The sequence below is a fragment of the Diplotaxodon limnothrissa genome, linkage group LG7, assembly GCF_057381915.1.
Source record: "Diplotaxodon limnothrissa isolate DT_005_m linkage group LG7, D_limnothrissa_male_GT1.1, whole genome shotgun sequence".
NCBI lineage: Eukaryota > Metazoa > Chordata > Actinopteri > Cichliformes > Cichlidae > Diplotaxodon > Diplotaxodon limnothrissa.
This window is the reverse complement of record NC_140602.1, coordinates 42011244-42029922: the sequence shown is the minus strand read 5'-3', so window position 1 is coordinate 42029922 and position 18679 is coordinate 42011244. Positions and strand designations below refer to the sequence as shown.

The following is an 18679-nucleotide window of genomic DNA, read 5'->3' as shown; positions in this document are numbered from 1 at the left end:
TTACAAAAAACCTCGCACACGCTGACTTCTGGTATTCCAGGTTCAATACATAGAATTACCAAAGAAGACTGACATTGCATCAGCAAAGGTGTTCTCTTTGTCCAGCTCAACAATTACACGCCCCTCTGCACTCACCATCCAGCAGGTGGCCGTCATTGAACTTTGTCCTTAAATGTATAGGGGCAACATGTTGTCATTATGCAACATAAAATAATTTCAATACTTCACTTCTGCACACTGTCTAGATAGTCATAAAGCAAATAGCTATGTACAGTTAATTATTAATGGCCTTATGTACATAAGTCCGTTTTAACATATTATAATTGTACATAATTGGGAATTATTCTGCCCATTAACCCTTTAGAGCCGGTCGGAGCGGGCACGCTCTGTTTTGCGTAACTATTTTTAAATCCCGGTAGCTCTGCAACCACGTAAGCTAGCGCAATAATTTTTTTTGCATATGAAACCGGAGGAGTTGTACTTACATCTTATGCCATCAGCTTGTCCTAGGTCACAGTTTCCTTCCACATAAAGCTTTGCAAAAACTGCATAAAAAGCACTTGCAGCAACAAAAACATAATATTCCAGAAACACGCATTGCCGATCCGATCAGCTGTTCAGAACACTTCCTACGTTGGTATAGACGTCAGCGCGAACTTTTGCATGTCCGCCATTACCTGCCCGAAACCGGAAGTGGCGTCATTTTCGCGGAAATGTAGTTTTTTTTTACCATCAGGGCCTCAGGGCCTATACTGGTGTTTTTAAAAGTTATATTTGACTTTATGACTTTCTGTGTCTTTTCTGGGATGCTTAGGACTCATATTGCACTGCTGGAAATAGTGTATTTTGATGCATGTGCTGCTTTTTTGCAAATTTGCAGTATAATATTTATTTTCGTTTTTCCTGCAGTATATAAAAATTGGTGTATTTCAAAAATAAAACTATGAAGACACTCAAAATAAATTTCCTGTGGTAGGAAACTATTTTATGCAACTTTTTTGTATTTACAGTTTTGAGGGATGAGCCTCTTAAATTTCTCTAACTAGAAATATATGTTAAAAAAGCAAAAACGATTTTCTCTTTTTTTGTAGTTTATTGCACTTTTTTGCAATTTATGTAATTACTATGTACTTAATGAATACATGTTATTAAAATCTGGGCTATAATTGTTGTATTGATGTATAGCAACTTGAAATGCTCCCAAAAATGGCACCACACCATGTAAAAATATAATATAAGCTCTGGCGGACTTGGTTCTATGGTAGGTCTTAAAGGGTTATTAAACACACCTAACAAAGAGTCAGCTCAGTTAAATCACCGGAGATGAATCAACTGTATGGTTATTTTGGAGTTTATAGTTTGTGCTGCTGTTAAACTTTACAGTATTGACTTCAGTATTTTTGCTGTTGGTGTAGCTAGACTACTATGTTGATCAGTAATATGTAATGTGAAATTTGATATTGTTACTTTGCTGGAGTCACTGAGACACATGTCCAACAACCTTGGTTTATAAAGGAAATTACAGAAATTTGAGCTAACAAAACAGAGACTGGATACCTGTGTCCACGAAAAGCTCCTGTGCCAAACAGAAATTTTAATATGGTCTAATTAGCTCTATTTCATAAATGACTTCTTACCAAGCATAAACAGCCTTGGGGTGCTTGGCAGGCTTTTAACATGCAAACTGAACAATATAAATTTGCGTGCAATGAAGCCACAAAATTTAGAAATACACATAGTTGCAAAGAGTTCAGTGACCAATTAGCTTTCCTGAATGACATATGCAAAAAATAAGAGTATTGTGAATAGGTACCAATTCCCAGTTTTTACATGATCAAAATTATTCACAAAAGGCTTCAATAAACAGAAAATGTGTGCCGACAAGAGAACAGTGCACACCTGAAAACACTGACCAGCTAACAGCTTTAAGCATTTGGGCGCAACCTCGGTAGTTCACCAATTCACCTGTTGCAAACGTCCAAGTTTCTTTTAAGTCTCATAAATCCTAAATAAATAAATAAACTATTACCTAACTAGTCTTTTGAGTCTCCACATTCATAGCTATTGACATGTTGTCTTAGCATTTGAATGAAAATATCCTGGTAGGGTAGCTTAAAAGTCAAAACAAACAGTAATAAGAACGCATTTCGGACTTCTCTCGAATAAGTGAAAAAAACACTTACCTTCAGACTGATTAGCTGGTTCCGATCCAACTTTAATGTGTCCCATGTCAGTCCGTTTTAGGGAAGAAGTGTTAAGTGGTTTCATTTAAATTTGAGATACTCCCGCATGGACGAGCAATTTGGAGTCTAGCAGAGTTATCACGAATAGCATATGATCTTCAGATATAATCCAATCAACCTTGCATTTAACCCGATTGAACATCCAGTTACCTCTGACTACTTTTGCACATGTTAACGATCTCATCATCACTCTGTGCTGCAGCGAACTGGATCTGTGGCACAGAATAGTTGATGGCCATGTTGTTCTCCTGCTTTGCAGCTTTGTTTGAGTCTGAATTGCGGCTTAAACGTGCAAAACTAAGAGAAGCAGATCAATATTTTCTTCTTGTTGTTATTTAATGGTGGTTGGCAACCAGCGAAAGGAGCATTAACCACCTCGAGCAATATTTTCTATCCCCATTGTTGTTTAGAAAGTGAATACCTGATGTGTGCGCCATACGTCACGTTGTACGTCAGGTGAAGGTGTGGTGTCGGCTATCGCACCTGTCGCATTAAAAAGCTTTAAAAACGTAACAATCGCTTTAAAAACACAACCCAACGCGCTAAACTGTGATAATGTGTTACATTATCACATATATCAGGACATCTCTTCTGAACCAAGACGAAGTGGTGCTACAAAGGAATTATTTCTTTAGGAGAGTGCATTTCATAGCAGTCTGGCCTGCAACAAAATGCATCGCTAAAAATACAGTTTCTGCTTGTCCCAGGATTTATTAATTTTGAGAGTGAAGTTGTAGAACTGATGCTGGTTAGTGGTGTAGGTTTCATGGATGTGACACCTTAACTTGTGTAAAATGACGACCAGAGCATATTATTAGGTTAGTTCACTGTAGTTAGGCAGAGGTGTCTTAAAAAGTACCACCTTATACAAAACAAATGAAGGTCCAGAAAGAATAAGAAGAGAAAAAAAGGAACACCCTGCTAAATTAAGTCATTTTTAAACATTACTCTAAATGTAGCCATTAGTACTTGTTGCTGGCCATACAAAAAATAAGTATACTTCAATTATATTTCCCAAGTATACCTTACCTAGTACGTATACTAATAATGCTTCTTGGGACTATATTGGCTCCCGTTTTAGTACATAACAGTATTCTTGAAATTAACTTTTAGATGTACTTTTTGTTCACCATAATTGTACTAGCACAATGTCATAATGTCTACAAGAGTATAATTAAAATATACTCGACTCTATCACAATACTAACCTTACAAGTATACTATTAATTAATAGTATTACTAATGTTTCACATTGTTTGACTAAACAAATACATTTATTAATATATGAGGTTCCATTCAGCTCAAGGAATTAAATTTTAGTGTGGCTGCAACTTACTCCTTAAGTTAAAAATGATGCTGTATATTGTAGTTTATATGTTATACTACTTTCACAGTGAATCACATTTTATAGTAATACACTCTGAATGAGGATTTAAGTAATTACTCTTAGATCTACAGTAGAAAACAACAGAAATCCGGATGGTGTAATAGTATAATCTCAGTAACATCACCAATTGTTACATTTGCTGTTTTTACAGCTGTTTCCATGAGTACGGTGAGTTACCGTAAAAATAATGTAATCTCATGGAATTTTCCCACAAATACATGCAAATTACAGTACTAAACTGCAAACATCCTTTAGAGTTTTTTACTGTTGATTTTGCAGTACTAAGCTATGGAAATGACTTCAAAGGCTAACAGTGCACCCTCGTTTTGAACTGTATGTGTCGTATGCACCTCGGGCTCCCCAGAACAATATAATATGATATTCATATGATATTAATATTTTAAATGAATAATATGATATTCATTTAAAAATGAACCCCATCCTTAAGATCCAAGCAATCATGAAACAATATCTTGACTTCTTTTTTAAAACTTTTACATTTTTTTTTTAAAACAGGAGAAAGCAAAGCGAGGGAAGTAAAAATAGACAAACCGAAAATAATTCCAATGATCATAGCAGTAAAAGAGAAAAGTTGAGAAAATAAGCAAGATGAAAGCCACAGTGATGACTCTAGTTGATGTTCTATTTTCATGTACGGTCACAAAATAATCCAGACAGTGAAAGAGAGCTGAAATTGAGATTATAACAGAAGTGATGTTGCTACTAACCATCCAAGCACTCAAGAACAGAACTGAAATAATGTCTTACAACAGATATTAATTATCTCTTGTATGAGTATTCCTGTTATTAATTAAACAGCTGCCGCAGAGATTTTACATTATGTGTATTGCAGCAAATTTTATGCATTGATAATAGCTAATGCATAACACTCAAATGTTTAAATACTTTAGCACTGCAGTTTTTCCCCGCTGAACAGTTAGCCTTGTAAACCTCTATCTACTCTGTGAAAGGATGAGGAGTGCTTTCATATGAATCCACATAACCACCGCGGACCCATCTGGGTGGTATTAACTGCAGGACACAAATCACAAAGGCACCGTTCCACCTGCTCCTCTCCTTCTTCTCTTTACGTCGCCAATTTGTCTCTGAATTCAGCCTCTGGTCGCACAAGCATTTCTGTCATTTATCCTTGTTAAAGATTCTGCACTGCTCCCTTCGCACTCCTCTGTTGTTATCTATTCTCTTCCTTCTTGGCTTCGGTGGTAGGTGCCTTCTATATTCTGTCATTTACCCTCCCTCTGTGCTACCCTTTTCTGAAGCCTTGCACCTGATATCTTTCTGCTGTGGTGTTCCCCCTTAAACCTCTTACCAAGTAGAATCGAGCATGTGAAGAGCTGACATGAATTCCCAAGGCCAGAATATCTGAGTGACATGTGGAATGGACTCAGTGAGATGAATTTCTGATAGCCATGTGTGCGTGTGCATATGTGCTAGGGTTAGTGGCAGTAAATAGGAGCTGTCACGGAAGTTAGAATTGATTTCTTTCCTATAAAAGAGATAACATGTTCTGTGAGCACAAAAGCAACTTGGGCAGACAAAAAAGCCAGTTGCACGCACACTTTGTGGGATAGCTGTGTTGCATTTTAATTTTGTGTGAAAGGCTTTTTTGGGTTTTGTTGTTTGTTGTTATTATGAATAAAGTGAGTCCTTAGCAGGGAGTCCAAAGTGTTTGTTTGATGGATTAAAGCTCAATCTGCTGTTAAAGAATGTCCTTGCTGCAGGGAAAGGAAGGTGTTTTTATGCGTGTTCGTTTACAGGTATGCAAGCCCGTGTGTTAGTGGTTCCTGTGCGTTTTAACCTCTCTGTTATTTGTCATCCTCCCTTTCAGAGGTCCTTTCGTTCCTTCAGTAACGATGACCGCCACGTCATGGCGAAACACTCCACCATCTACCCCTCCTCTCAAGAGCTGGAAGCAGTTCAGACACTGGTATCCACTGTCGAGTGTGCCCTCAAACATGTCTCTGATTGGCTGGATCAGAGCAGCTGCGAAGTCCACAACCAGTTTGACAGCCAACCAGCAGACAGCACAGAGGAGGACAACCCTGGTGTTGAGCCCAGCGAAGAAACTGAGGATTCAAGTGATTGCTACAGGTAGGCAGAAGAAACGCACAGTGGGCTTTAATTCATAATTTTTGTTGATGTTTTTTTCAGTTAATGGATTATTTTGTCACTCAAACACAAAATAATTATTTTGTCAAACCTACAAACCATAACCAAAGACGTTTAATGTATTACATCAGCAGTTCGGTAAATATACCTATGCCTTTAAAGCTCACTAAAAACATTTTGACACATGAGCTTCGGACAACATCAGCATAATAATAATCAATCAAGTGTCTCACTACTAAAAATAAAGTTAACATGGGTCTATGCCTGGATGGAGCATGCAGGAGGCATGGTCACATGACATCCACGCCAATGCTACTACGGACAGTTATCTGCTCTATCCTCTGAAATTTGCATTCTCACATTTGGTGCCTCCTAAATGAGAGTTCACTCCTCTTTTAAACACTAAAGTGTCAAGTGTACAAGTTGTGGATTTAGTTTAGGTTTTGTACAGAGGAAATGACTTCCTAGAGAGATGTCATCACTTACTTTGAGCCACCAGGGACTTTAGAAAAGATAAGATTGTTCTATCTCTCCACATGTTGAGGAAATTCTGTGGCAAATAGCTGCATTTTTAAAAAGAAAGGCACAGTTGAGAAGCCTGAATTTCTTCATTCTTACGTCACATAAACAACTTTAGATTTGTTGTTTATTCTTCTTTTGCAACCTAGAGTACTGAGTCACTGACAAAAAAATGTTGGCACTTATTAGTGTTGTTTACTTCTCACAGAGACTGTTCATGCTAAATACTTTTTTATGCAGAAGGAAGAAATAAGTTAAACGCACTTCTCTGAGGTAGAAGGAGCATATGTTGCTGAACAGGAAATGAAACGGCCTCCACTGGGGGCTCCTTCTTCTTGAATCTTTTTATTAATGGTTCAGTAGTTTTCATTGATATCTTGAATTGCCTTGTCTGATCTTATTTTGCTGTGTGAATTGGAATTTTAGTATTTTAATCTTTCAAACACTTTTGTGTTTGTTAGAGATTCAGATATTACGCTGATGAAAAGAGGTTTGGATCTCCCGTTGAGTCGACTTCATGCCTGCAGTGCAGTTCTGTTTGTCAGGTCTCGCACAAAATTGTAGGTTAATTTTATAACAAGGTTATTTTTCTCTTTCATCGTATTTAACTCCCTGAGAACTAAGCATGGATTCTGTCTTTGATATTTACTAGTTATGAATTAAAATGTTCATATGCACATAGCTTAAAATCTCATACAAGAGAAGACTTTATATATTTATTTATGTGTTTACAGGGAGTCCAGCGGTGGCGGCTTGTTGTGTGGAGTGATGAGGATCGGCCTAGTGGCCAAAGGACTCCTGATCAAAGGCGACATGGACCTGGAGCTGGTGCTGATGTGCAGAGACAAACCCACACAGACATTGCTGGACACTGTCTGTCACAATTTACCCACACAGATTGAGGTTAGAGACACACACACAAATGCACCGAGGCATGCATGCTTCTCTTGTTTTTTCACGTTCACCTTTAATCTTTGCATTAAACCCACAATCACATCGGTCTGACAAATGTAATCCAGGAATGCACTATATTTACATCACACTCTTCTTCAATGTCAGAAATTAAGCCGTTTAAATAAGCTTCTACATTTTCTTCCTGAATTCACCAGCTCTCACTGTGTTGTGCTTGTGAGTGTTGAGGAGAGTGTCATGAGTGGTAGCGTGAGCATAAGTAGACAAGTGACAGCAATATTGTCAAGTGAGAAGGTGAGAGGTGTTTGAGTATGTATGAGTCATGTGTGATTAATACTCTCGTCATTATGTCAGTGTCACATTTCCTCATTAATAAGTCATGGCAAAGAAGTAAGGTCCTGACTTTCACACATACAAGATACACACACATACACTTACAAACACACACACAATACAGCTCTCTGAAGGACAAGTATCTCTTTTTTACAACCTGTGACTTTGACCCCTGTTTGTTTTATAATCTAGGACTTATACCATCTGTTGTGTCAGTTGGGTTACACACCATTTAAATTATTTCATTTGTAGGATATACATCACTGCAGCCTGGTGAGGGGCTCTGACTGGAAGGGAAGGATTTAGCAATATAACAACAAATGTAGGGAAACACTTTCCAACGTGGCTGGCAAGTGCAGAAATTACCCAATAAATAAATAGTGCCAGAGCACAACCTCTCTGCTCACAATTACATTTTGAGGTGGAGATGGAGAAAAAGAGCGTGTGTGTGTGTGTGTGTGTGTGTGTCACTTATAAAAACTAGGTAGCTTATTTTCCTTTAATGTTGTTTTCTAGACTTAATCTGGCTTAATCTTGTCAGCTACTCATGGCCAACTCAAGCTTAAATTTAGCTGAAGAGGGTAAGGTCTGTTTTGGGCTATTACAAAGACTTGAATTCACTGTAATTTCAACCGTTACAGTACACTGAGACTTAAAGTGCACATAACTGTGGCTGACTGGTTCACAGAAGGCAGGCAAGAAAATGATTGGACTCAATTAATGATGCCAGAATTGTGTTTGACAGCGTGAGAGTTCGACTTGTTGTAAAGAACAGACTAGCAGCCCGAACACTCAGGAACGCAGGCAAACAAGCGAATACAGATCTTCCTTATTTAACTTACACATAAGCTTTATTTGACATCCCTTTATTCAATATTTTTAATCACCCATGACTGTATATGCTTCATCTGGGCCTCTGTGTGTACTGATCTTTGCATGTCTTGTAGGTGATATTAAGCGTGTTAATTTGTTTAAGTTTGTTCTATACAGTACAGGTGTGTTAAGTAACGGTTGTGGCTGCTGCGTATGCTGACATGAACATATTAGCATAAGTCATCATGTCATAGTGCTGACCAGCGAGGTCAACTGTAATTAATTTCTTCAGAACGAAGGTTGAATGAGGCACAGTGTGCACATAGAGAAACAAATGGGTGTTGAGAAAAATACATAAACAGTGTCTGCAAAACTTATACAAAAGATTCGCCAGATTTCATCAGATATTACTTGATATCTGTGTCTTCAGTAGATTTTACAGCTCTTCCAGAGTTTTATATAAAGGCTATTTGATAATTAGACGCAGAAATTGGGAGTCTATATTCTAACCTGCCAGTGATTTGAAAAAAAAAAAAAGGAAATATCTTTTGAAGGGTCCATGCGATCTTTCTGTCTTCTTACACAGTCAGTTCTGTGGTCAGAAGTATCCCTGGGTGTTTTTATGATGTCCACAAGACTAACTACCATCACTCATTTATTTTCACATAAAAACTTCCCCTTATTAAATCTCCTGTCGTACCTAGTGATGTTGTTGTGGTGTGCTTAAGCCGCACAATGCTGAAATATATTTTGCTTCTTCATCTGTGCTGTGTCATATTGTGGCCTTGGCCTCTTGACTATCGAGTTATGTCTGTTGACACACAACAGAAGCTGACAGAAGAGAAATATGAGGTCACAAGCTCGTTGCCTGAGGCGGCCATCTTGGTAAAAACGACAACAGAGCCTAAACTCACTTTGAAGATTACCCTCACCTCACCGGCCATGAGGGAAGATGACGGGGAAGAAGAGGAGGAGGAGGAATTGGAGGAGGAAGAGCAGGAGCTGGAGAATGGGGAAGAAGGAGAAGAGGTGGTGGAGGGGGAAGTGGAGGAAGAAGAGGAAGACCCAGAAAGCAAAAATGGACAAGGTAGGAGCATAGGAATAGGAAAGTTGTTCTCTGTTTGGCCACACCCAGCACATGCACAATCAATTGGTCTTTGTGTTAACTATGTATATGTTATTAGAAAACTCCACATTTTTTGTCAGACAAGAGGTTTGACCTCATGAACTGATGCTGACACAGGACAAGACAGGTACAGGCAGAGGTGGGTAGAGTAGCCAATCATATTTCAGAAAAACAAATACTCAAGATGAATTTTTTAAAAATGTCGACATTATTTTACTGATTTGACAGCCTGCTACACGGTGATCCAGGTTAGTTGCTTTCAAGTGTGTAAGTAGAACTTTCTTCATATGATAGAAAACTAGTATTACACAGTGCTTAGAGTCGTCAAAGATGACAAAAAAAATCTCCACAAACAAGATGCTGCAGACAAAAATATATAAATGTCAAAGCAAGGAAGCATTAATAATGATCTAAACCCCTGAGGATAGCTGGTCCCTAATCTAGGAGCCAAGAAAAATGCTCATTCACCACAAATCTCAAACTTTAAGTGGGCCAAAGCCAGGAGCTGTGAACCTATCAGTGGCCAACAGGCTGCTAATAGGTAGGAGATCAAAACAGCATTGTTCTTAAGAAGTAGTGAGTGGATTAACAGTTTTTAATGTCACTCCTGATTTTCACAGAAAACCTGTGTAACAAAATCGAGGTGATAAGAGATTAAGCAGCTGAACTTTGGAACAAGTGCAGCGACATCTTGGCTGGAACAAGTATTAAGTGTATTACGATAGCCATTAGTTGATTCGATAGAACAGCGTTTGTTTGTTAAACCTTTTGGAAAAGGGAGACACAGTTTGTCAATAATTCTTAAAGGAGAATTTATTTTAACCTGGATCGTTTGTCATTAAGGTTGTAGAGATTTAGGGTAGCAAGGAGCCACACAAATCTGGCAACTCATCAGCTGACCAAATCATTGTTTGTGTGTAAGGGCATGGAATTTTATTAACATTACTCTACATTATATACACCAGTAAGTAAAGATGTTTTTAAATTGCATATAATTTTCCTTTCCACTGTCGCTAAGTACTTGCTTAAATGGGGTCGTTTGATTTTTGTTTTTTTTCTCTGTATTATTGTAGGATCTTTACTTTACAGTAAGAAGCACCTTGAGGCAACTGCTGTTGTGATTTGGTGCTATATAAATGAAATTTAGTGAATTTTAAGTAGAGAGCTTTTCTACTCTATGCCCCATTCACAATAGTACTTTTTTTTGGCAACCAGGAATTGAACCACCACCCTTCCATTTAGCAGATGACCTGTGCTACCTCCTGAGCTACAGACCCAGTAGTGCAGCCCACACATTGACTGTTCGTCAGTCTGTCTGGTTAATTTGAATTGGAAAGCCAAATTCCAAGAATAAAGGAGAATAAAGTTTGGCCAGTGATGTTTTGTCTCTTGAATCTGCCACTGTAGCAGCAGCAGTTTGTCATTGCTTGGTTTTAATAAGATATCAGACCTTGTTGCATTAATGCCTGAATTAGTCCCATTATCCAAACCAATTATTACAGAAATATACTGCTCCAAAATGTTTCAGTTACTCTAGTTACTTTATGACATTTTACAAAGTAATTAAGTAAAATCGAGCTGAAAGGCTCTGGTGTTGAGTCTGTAAACAACCCATCCCCATTCCCCTGTTTTCATGTGTAGCAGTTACTGGTTGTAATTGGTTGTGGGATGTAAGATTGGGAACCAAGGCCAGCAGGCCAGCGAAATCAATAAGCAGCCAGTAGCAAGCTGCCCATCTATCCTGTGGCTCTCATCCAACTAGACACTCAGGTCTCAGAGAGAGATGAGCGATAGCACGAAGGTTTGCCGTACATCATTCCAGATGCCTCGGCATGATAGAGAGGACCCCTCGTATTTTCTCACCAAGGGGAACACATCGGTTTGCACACATGTTCACTCAGCTGCAAGGAGGAGGAGGAGGCCACACACACACACACACACAGTCATATTTTGTAAAAATACCTGTCACACTGGATATCTAACTCTACAGATTTATGGCGATCATATTTTAAAGTGCAGGGTCAAATACTTTTCACATTAACACATGCAACAGCCGGCATAAACACCAGTGGTTTAAGACCAGTGGCAGTGCCTGTTTTAGCTCCGTTTAGGCTTGTCAGGAAATGATTAGCAACATATTAGGGAGATTAATTATCCCTAAAAAAATTTGTTAACAAAAACTTTCCATGTTTCCACAAATGCAGATTGTTTCCATAAGCTCTAGCTGAAATGTTAGACGGGTGAATTATGTCTTCTCAGCTGGTAACAGGTGATCATTTATACAGTATTTTCCAGTCACTTTAATCCCATTTGGGAATTGGGGTTAATGTTAGTAGGGTTAATTTTATACATTTGACAAGTTACATTTTTATGCTACAGATAAATATTTTATTGAAGATATGCACATGTTTTGCATGCATGTGTGTGCTTTACTCACTGATGCAGCTCACTTGCTTTGTGTGGTAAAGGGGGGGGGGGGGGGGGGGGTTCACTCCTTTTTTTTTTTATAAATCTCCCTCTGTACTCAGTTATAAAGGGTAATACAGAGAGAGATAATGATAAAAGAAGAGCGCTGATTGAGAGAAGAGGGGGAGGACAAGCGAGAAGAGAAAGACTAATGATGTGCTAGTAGCTGAGCTGTCCAACACACAGCTGGGCCCAGTCTGACAGACCTTAGGATTTACCAGGACACGTCACACTGAAACATAGATTGCACACTAAGGCATGCCATTGTCAGGAAATGCTACACTGCATTTTATAACACAAGATAAATGCTTTCACTCCGGCACACATCGGACGCATTTGACATTTAAAATTAATGCCTCTCGAGGCTAGGATTTTCTTTTTATGGGAGACTGATGAGAAAAATATTTACCTAGTTGTGTTTTCATAGAGCCCCAAAGGACTCTTTAATGTGTTTTATTTTATCTCCAGTTGGTCCCGCACACAATAAAACCTTCTTTGGAAACCCCATGTAACGGCATTCATTCATACACAGCTGCGTTTGATTCAGCTTGCCGTGCATATCACAGACTTTGTGCTGTTTCTCGAGTAGCAGGCCAGTTGAAGCTGCACTAACCCAGCAAGCCCTGTGTGTAGGGCAGCATGAATCAAATGCTTACATATAAAAGTATAATGCTCTACTTTTACCAACCATGATGCTCTGACTAAACCCTGCCTTGATCCCTCTTGTGTTGTGTTTGTCTCAGACTGGGTCAAACTATCTTAGATTTTTTTTCTTTTCCTTTTCAGTTCTACTTTAGGAGCGCTTGATTCTGTGTTTGCCCAGACAGGTTGTTGAATTGCTTTCTCTGCACCATCATTTTCTCTATGAGCCTGTGAAAATCAAGTGCACCTTAAGTAATGCAGAAGACAAACAAAACTGCTATTTTGACTCCTGCCTGGTGCAGACTGGATCAAAATAAATAAAATCCTTGTCAAATACATAAAGGAGAGATTGATTTACATTGCTGGGCACAATAAAAATGACTCGATATGCTCTAACTGTGCTCACACACAGTAAATCAAACACTCCTTAGGTATTTGTTTTGTGTATGTCTGTGGGGGGGCTCTCCATCCCACAAAGTTGTCTCTTCTTTTGTAACATTGGTTGCTCTGATGTTTTTTTTTAGCTACTGAGTGGATTTAAAATACTAAACCGCTATTCACTAGTTTGTGCAATTTTCAACACATCTCTTTCTAGGATGGACAGTAAATTTATGATAATATGTGGTGCAGTCAACACACATTTGACTCATCCTAGTGTTGAAAATGGCACTCCATTTAAAGAGTGAGGAGCCCTTGATGGGCATCCATTGCGGATCTGTAATCCGTGCAGCGAGTGAGCACTTTGTACAAGGAGAGAGCAACTTTATGGCATGAAAAGCACCTTGTATGTACCAAAAATATCCATGCATGTGTGTGTGTGTGTATGCTCGCACACACGACTTCGGGTGTGTCTGCGTACATTCACGCGCGCAACACTCAAACACACACACTCAAAGCTGACGTGTGTGTGTTTTACGTTCTCTATATTGGGTTGTTATTGTTTCGTGGCAGTGTTGGGTGCTGCTGCGCAGAGAGTGGAGGCTGAGGAGGAGGAGGAGGGGGAGGTGCTGGATAGACACAGATGTCTGTTGGCCCTGGCAGCGCTGCGACACGCCAAGTGGTTCCAGGTCGGCACCCACTCACTTCCTGTCTTCGTGCCCGATGCTTATTGTAGCCTGACGACTCACCCAGAGAGAATAGTCAGATAGAACTATACTGCCTGTTATGCACACCCAGGGAGTGTAAATGTACTGATTTTACTAAAATAGTAAAATTGAATGTGTATGTTAGAACAAATGCAAATGCACTAATGTTTTCTTTTGTCCTCTAATTTGCATTTTCAGTTTGCAGGATGTTGTTTTGCAACATCATGGCAAAAAAAGCCACTTTATACATACCTGCTCCAAAAGTTTAGTGTAGAGCTGGAAAAGGGTGAGATTAAAAGTTTTTTGTAAAAAAGTATCGTAGGGCTACAAAAGCAATGGTTGATACTTGTTTTTCTTTTTGGCAATTATGTGAACCTGCCTGCTCCGTACAACATGTCAGTGCTTCCCTTCAATTCTCCTTCCATACCCCTTCCCATCTATCTCCCGACTCATTTACCTTATTGGCAAAAAGAAAGAAGAGGAAACAAAAGAAAATAGTGGTAGCCTGTGTATATTCTAGAGACAAACACAAAACACAAAGAAAAAATAATAATAATGAGAAATAATAATTAACATATATGTTCAGTAAACTAATTCAACATCTTTCGCGACACAGAGTTTTAGAAAGATCCAGTCACTTCCTTTTGACTGTGGCTTTGTGATTTTCTGCAGGCGGTAGTCTGTATGTGTTTGAACAAATACCACTGCTCCTATACTCAGTTTGTTCCCTTTTCTCCTCTCCTTTAATCTTCCTCTTTGCCTCCCTCTGTCTTTCCCTTCCACCATCTCAGGCTCGAGTGAATGGACTCAAGTCCTGCGTTATCGTTCTCAGGATATTAAGGGATATGTGCAATAGACATCCCATCTGGGAACCTCTGAAGGGATGGGTGAGTGTTGTGCTCGCCTTGTTGCTCCTGTGTTCAATTACTTATCATCTGTAAATCACGTGTTTTATGCTAAAAACTAGGCAATGTATATAAATGAAACAGGTTACAAATGGAGCTACTTGTGTAGATGGTTTAAATACACTCACTGGATACTTTAATAAGTACACCTTGCTAATGCCAGGTTGGACCCCCTTTTTCATTCAGAACTGATTTAAGTCTTCATGGCAAGGTGCTGGAAACATTTCTCAGAGATATCAGTGCATACTGTATGACAGCGTATTGGGGTCACATAAAGAAAAAAATGTTAGTGTTCATTTTGAGAATAAAGTTGAAATAATATTTTGAGAAAAAAGTCAAAATGCAGCGATTAAAGCTGTTGTTTGAAGTCAAAGAACTGCCACAGCTGCTACACCCTCTACAATTATGCCTTTTGTAGATACGCTATTGACATTGCACTTCACACTCAGTCTTAGTGACATGAAAACTGTTTCTCTTTTAGCACATAAGCACAATGTGGTGATAAATGTTGAAACGATGGTGCAGAAAGCTACATCTAGTCAGAAGGAAAAACTGGGGGATAAAGTTGTTTCACAAATTCATCTACGTGAGGCATTTTGTAACGCTTATATCAGCCCTAGCAGTTGTTTCACTTAAATCTCTACATTTTGACAATAACAATATTTTGAGTTTAATCTGGAAATTTTGACTTTATTCTCCACATTAACAATAATATTTTTGTTTCTTAATGTGACCTTCATGCTCCTTCATAATACATCACACAATAGCAGCAGATTTGTCGGCCACACTTTTTTCTTATGTTCTGTGGTCTAATTTTTGGAGATCCCATACAAACTATAGCCTCAGTTTTCTGTTCTTACCTAACAAGGGTGGCATCGGGTTCCTGCGGCTGGAGCCCATCTGCTCCAAAATTCAGAGTGTTGTGCATTCAGAGACACTTTTGTGCATATCTCAGTTGTAAAAATTGGTTATTTTGCATTCCCTTTCTATCAGCTTAAAGCAGTCCGACCATTCTCCTCTGACATCAACAAGCCCAGCCAAGCCCATTTCTTTAAAGTTTACAGATGGTTGTGTGGAGAAACCCCAGTAGATCATCATTTTCTGAAATACTTAGACCAGTCCGTCTAGCATCACCAACCATGCCACATTCACAATCACCTAAATCAACCTTCTTCCCCATGCTCAGTTTGAACTCGATCAGGTCTTCCTGACCACGTCTACATGCCGAATGCACTGAGTTGCCATGTAACTAATTCGAAATTTCTGTTGAACGGGTGTACGTAGCAGCAAAGTGGTCAGTGAATGTACCTTTTAATGACATATCACCCACATTTCTCTATTATTGCATGCTTATCTGTTTTTATGTCAACTTTTTTCACAGCCCTTGGAGCTTATCTGTGAGAAAGCCATTGCCACCTGCAACAGACCCCTTGGGGCAGGAGAAGCGCTGCGCAGAGTCATGGAGTGTCTGGCCTCAGGCATACTGCTCCCAGGTACTTGGTGTGGTGTATTCATGAAGGAATTTGGCTACATTCACACTGCAGGCGAAAGCGCATCAAATCGCTTTGAGCGTTCACACTAGAGCGCGTTTGCTGTCGCATTTTATTTGTAGTGTGAACGAGCATACAAAAAAATCGGATTTGATCAAAAAATTGGAGTTGAACGTAGCCTTAGTGACTGCAAAGATTTGAGTAGATGAGGATGTATTTTCATACAGTTTTCTGGCATTTCTTACCAGGAGAGCTAAATAAAGTTCTTAATGTGGGTAGATGAGGAGATATATCACAGCTCTGCTTGACACATTTTTGAGCAGTTTTTAAGAGAGGTCGAGACATTATAAATGACCCAGCAGAGCACAGCTGTCTGAGGCAGGTCATCATTATTATTATGGAAGCATCTTAATTAGAGCTAGCTTAATGGCTTCTTTGCAAAGTGTTCTGCATCACTGGGTAAAATTGTCTTTGAATAAAGCTAATTTACTTTGGATCAAAAACCAGTGTTCTCCTCTCGGACTGGTGCTTTTCAAGTGCCTACTTTGAAGGACTGAAAGGAGCTATTTAAAAGTGGAAGAGTGGAAGTTTAACAAACTGCAAATAAAAAATAACCCATTTTAATTCAAAGGGAAATGTATGCCACACTAGTAGGAGAATGTTTATTTACCTACAAGATGTTTTTCTCCATTCATTTTAATTCTCAAGATTTTCACTGTCTCTTTTAAAGTCAAGCCCAATTAAATGCTGCTGAGCTGCACCGTCGGCACAGAAAGTGACAATGACTGACTTAGCATGTCTGTGTGTCACTTCCCCCAGGAGGCCCAGGTTTACACGACCCGTGTGAGAAAGAGCCAACAAACACACTCGCCAGCATGACTGACCAGCAGGCTGAGGACATTACCTTCAGTGCACAGGTACACACGTACAATGTAGTTTAACTATGGCATTGCTATCACCCAGTGCTTCTTGCCCTGAGCTGGCAGTGTGTGGGAATCACTCAGCAATATGCCCATTAGCAAGACAGGAAGACCTCATTGCTGCCCCAACCACTCATTCTGCGAGCACACACACACACACACACACTTACATTCAGTCACCAGAAAGAGCTGTGTGGTGCCGCATTTTAATGATTGGTGTGGGAAGCTATTGCCATTGCAAGCCATAAATCCATCTCTGACACCTCGAGGACAGTATTTATGCGCATGTGGTATTTGTGTGTGTGTGTGCGTGTGCCGTCATATCCTTTGACACACACACTTGAGCGAGCAGGGCAGCCTCTGAGCCTCGTGGCTTAGTGAATCTTGCCGTCCATTTCCTTTTGAAGGCAGCCTGGACGAGGCTGGAATGTCAATGGGGATAATTGCATTGGAGCAGATACAAGAGCAGATAGGAGAGAGGGAGCTGTTCTGTCAATGAGCTGCACCAGGTGTCATTAATATCTGAGACACTCTACCCCCCTAATAGATTTATATTAGCAGAGTCTCTATGTGCCATTTGGTTATCTGTTTGTGTAGAATAGGGATGCATGTAAGACACTGAGCATGATAAGTTAACATAAAGACAAATGAGTCATTATGGTTGAATTTGGGTACAGTTTTGGTGCTTTGTGGTGCAAGATAAGAAAGTGTTTTGAGTTTTTTTTTTTAAATTGTATATTTAGAAGTTTGCCCATGCATTATCCAGCTTTATACTCCTATGTATTGCAGATTCACTTAAGTACAAAATGTCCATTGTTGTTTAAGTTAATTTGTGTTGTGACAAATTAACTTAAAGAACTGTTGTTACTCCTCATCGGAACAGTTCTTCTGTCTCAGATATTCAGGATATAGCAAACAGCACAGACAGTGAGTTATCACAGAGTAAAGAGTGAAGGAGCTTCTTACATGTGTTTATCGACTCTAGGCTATACATAAGTTAAACATTGTAGGATATTTTGACTCTCTTTACTTAGACTTAAAGAGTACCGTATTTCCCGGACTACAAAGCGCACCTAAATATTAGCCGCACAAGCTAAAATCAGGGGAAAATCCTGTTTTGTACATACATTAGCCGCACCTGACCAAAAGCCGCAGGTGTTTCAATGTTGACTTATCATATGTAAGAGAATATGCACAAAGGGAATTGTCAGGAAAGAGATGGCTGTTTGGAGACATCACTTTTATTAATATTTTGAAAAACAAGTTATGGGTACATATTTGCACATGTAGTACATAACAGTAACCTACAGCACACCAGAACAATAGATTCGGCCTACCTTTTAGGCTCAGGTGCAGTGACACAGCTTTAACAAGAAGAAAAGTCAGTCATTCACCACCATCTTTCTCTTCTTCCTACGCACTAAAACCACCAAAGTCCTCTTCTCCAGTGTCGGATACAAACAGGCTCAGGATGGCTTCGTCATCCACTCTTCTTCTCTCCTTCGTTGTCACTTTCAAAACCAAAGAAATCCTCATTGTCAGTGTCAGAGTCGAACACCCTCAGAAGGGCCGTGGCGGTGTCCTCCTCTCCATCATGCAGCAGTCCAGCCCTTCAAAATCCGTTGGTGATCGTGGATGTTTTCACACTTTTCCACGCTGTCAGAATCCACCGGTGGAGTTGGGCATAACTTGCTTTTTGGGCATAACTT

At 39.4% G+C, this 18679-nt stretch overlaps 1 protein-coding gene across 1 annotated transcript in view; it reads left to right on the top strand.

Annotated features, from left to right (window-relative positions):
• Nucleotides 1-18679, top strand: part of strbp (spermatid perinuclear RNA binding protein) — a 95747-nt gene that overhangs the window by 64995 nt on the left and 12073 nt on the right. Inside the window, exons 4-10 of the mRNA XM_085359717.1 lie at nt 5479-5741; nt 7013-7181; nt 9165-9423; nt 13522-13637; nt 14447-14542; nt 15942-16053; nt 16870-16967. Of these exons, the coding sequence (XP_085215843.1) occupies nt 5479-5741; nt 7013-7181; nt 9165-9423; nt 13522-13637; nt 14447-14542; nt 15942-16053; nt 16870-16967 (1113 nt within the window). The remainder of the gene's footprint in view (nt 1-5478; nt 5742-7012; nt 7182-9164; nt 9424-13521; nt 13638-14446; nt 14543-15941; nt 16054-16869; nt 16968-18679) is intronic.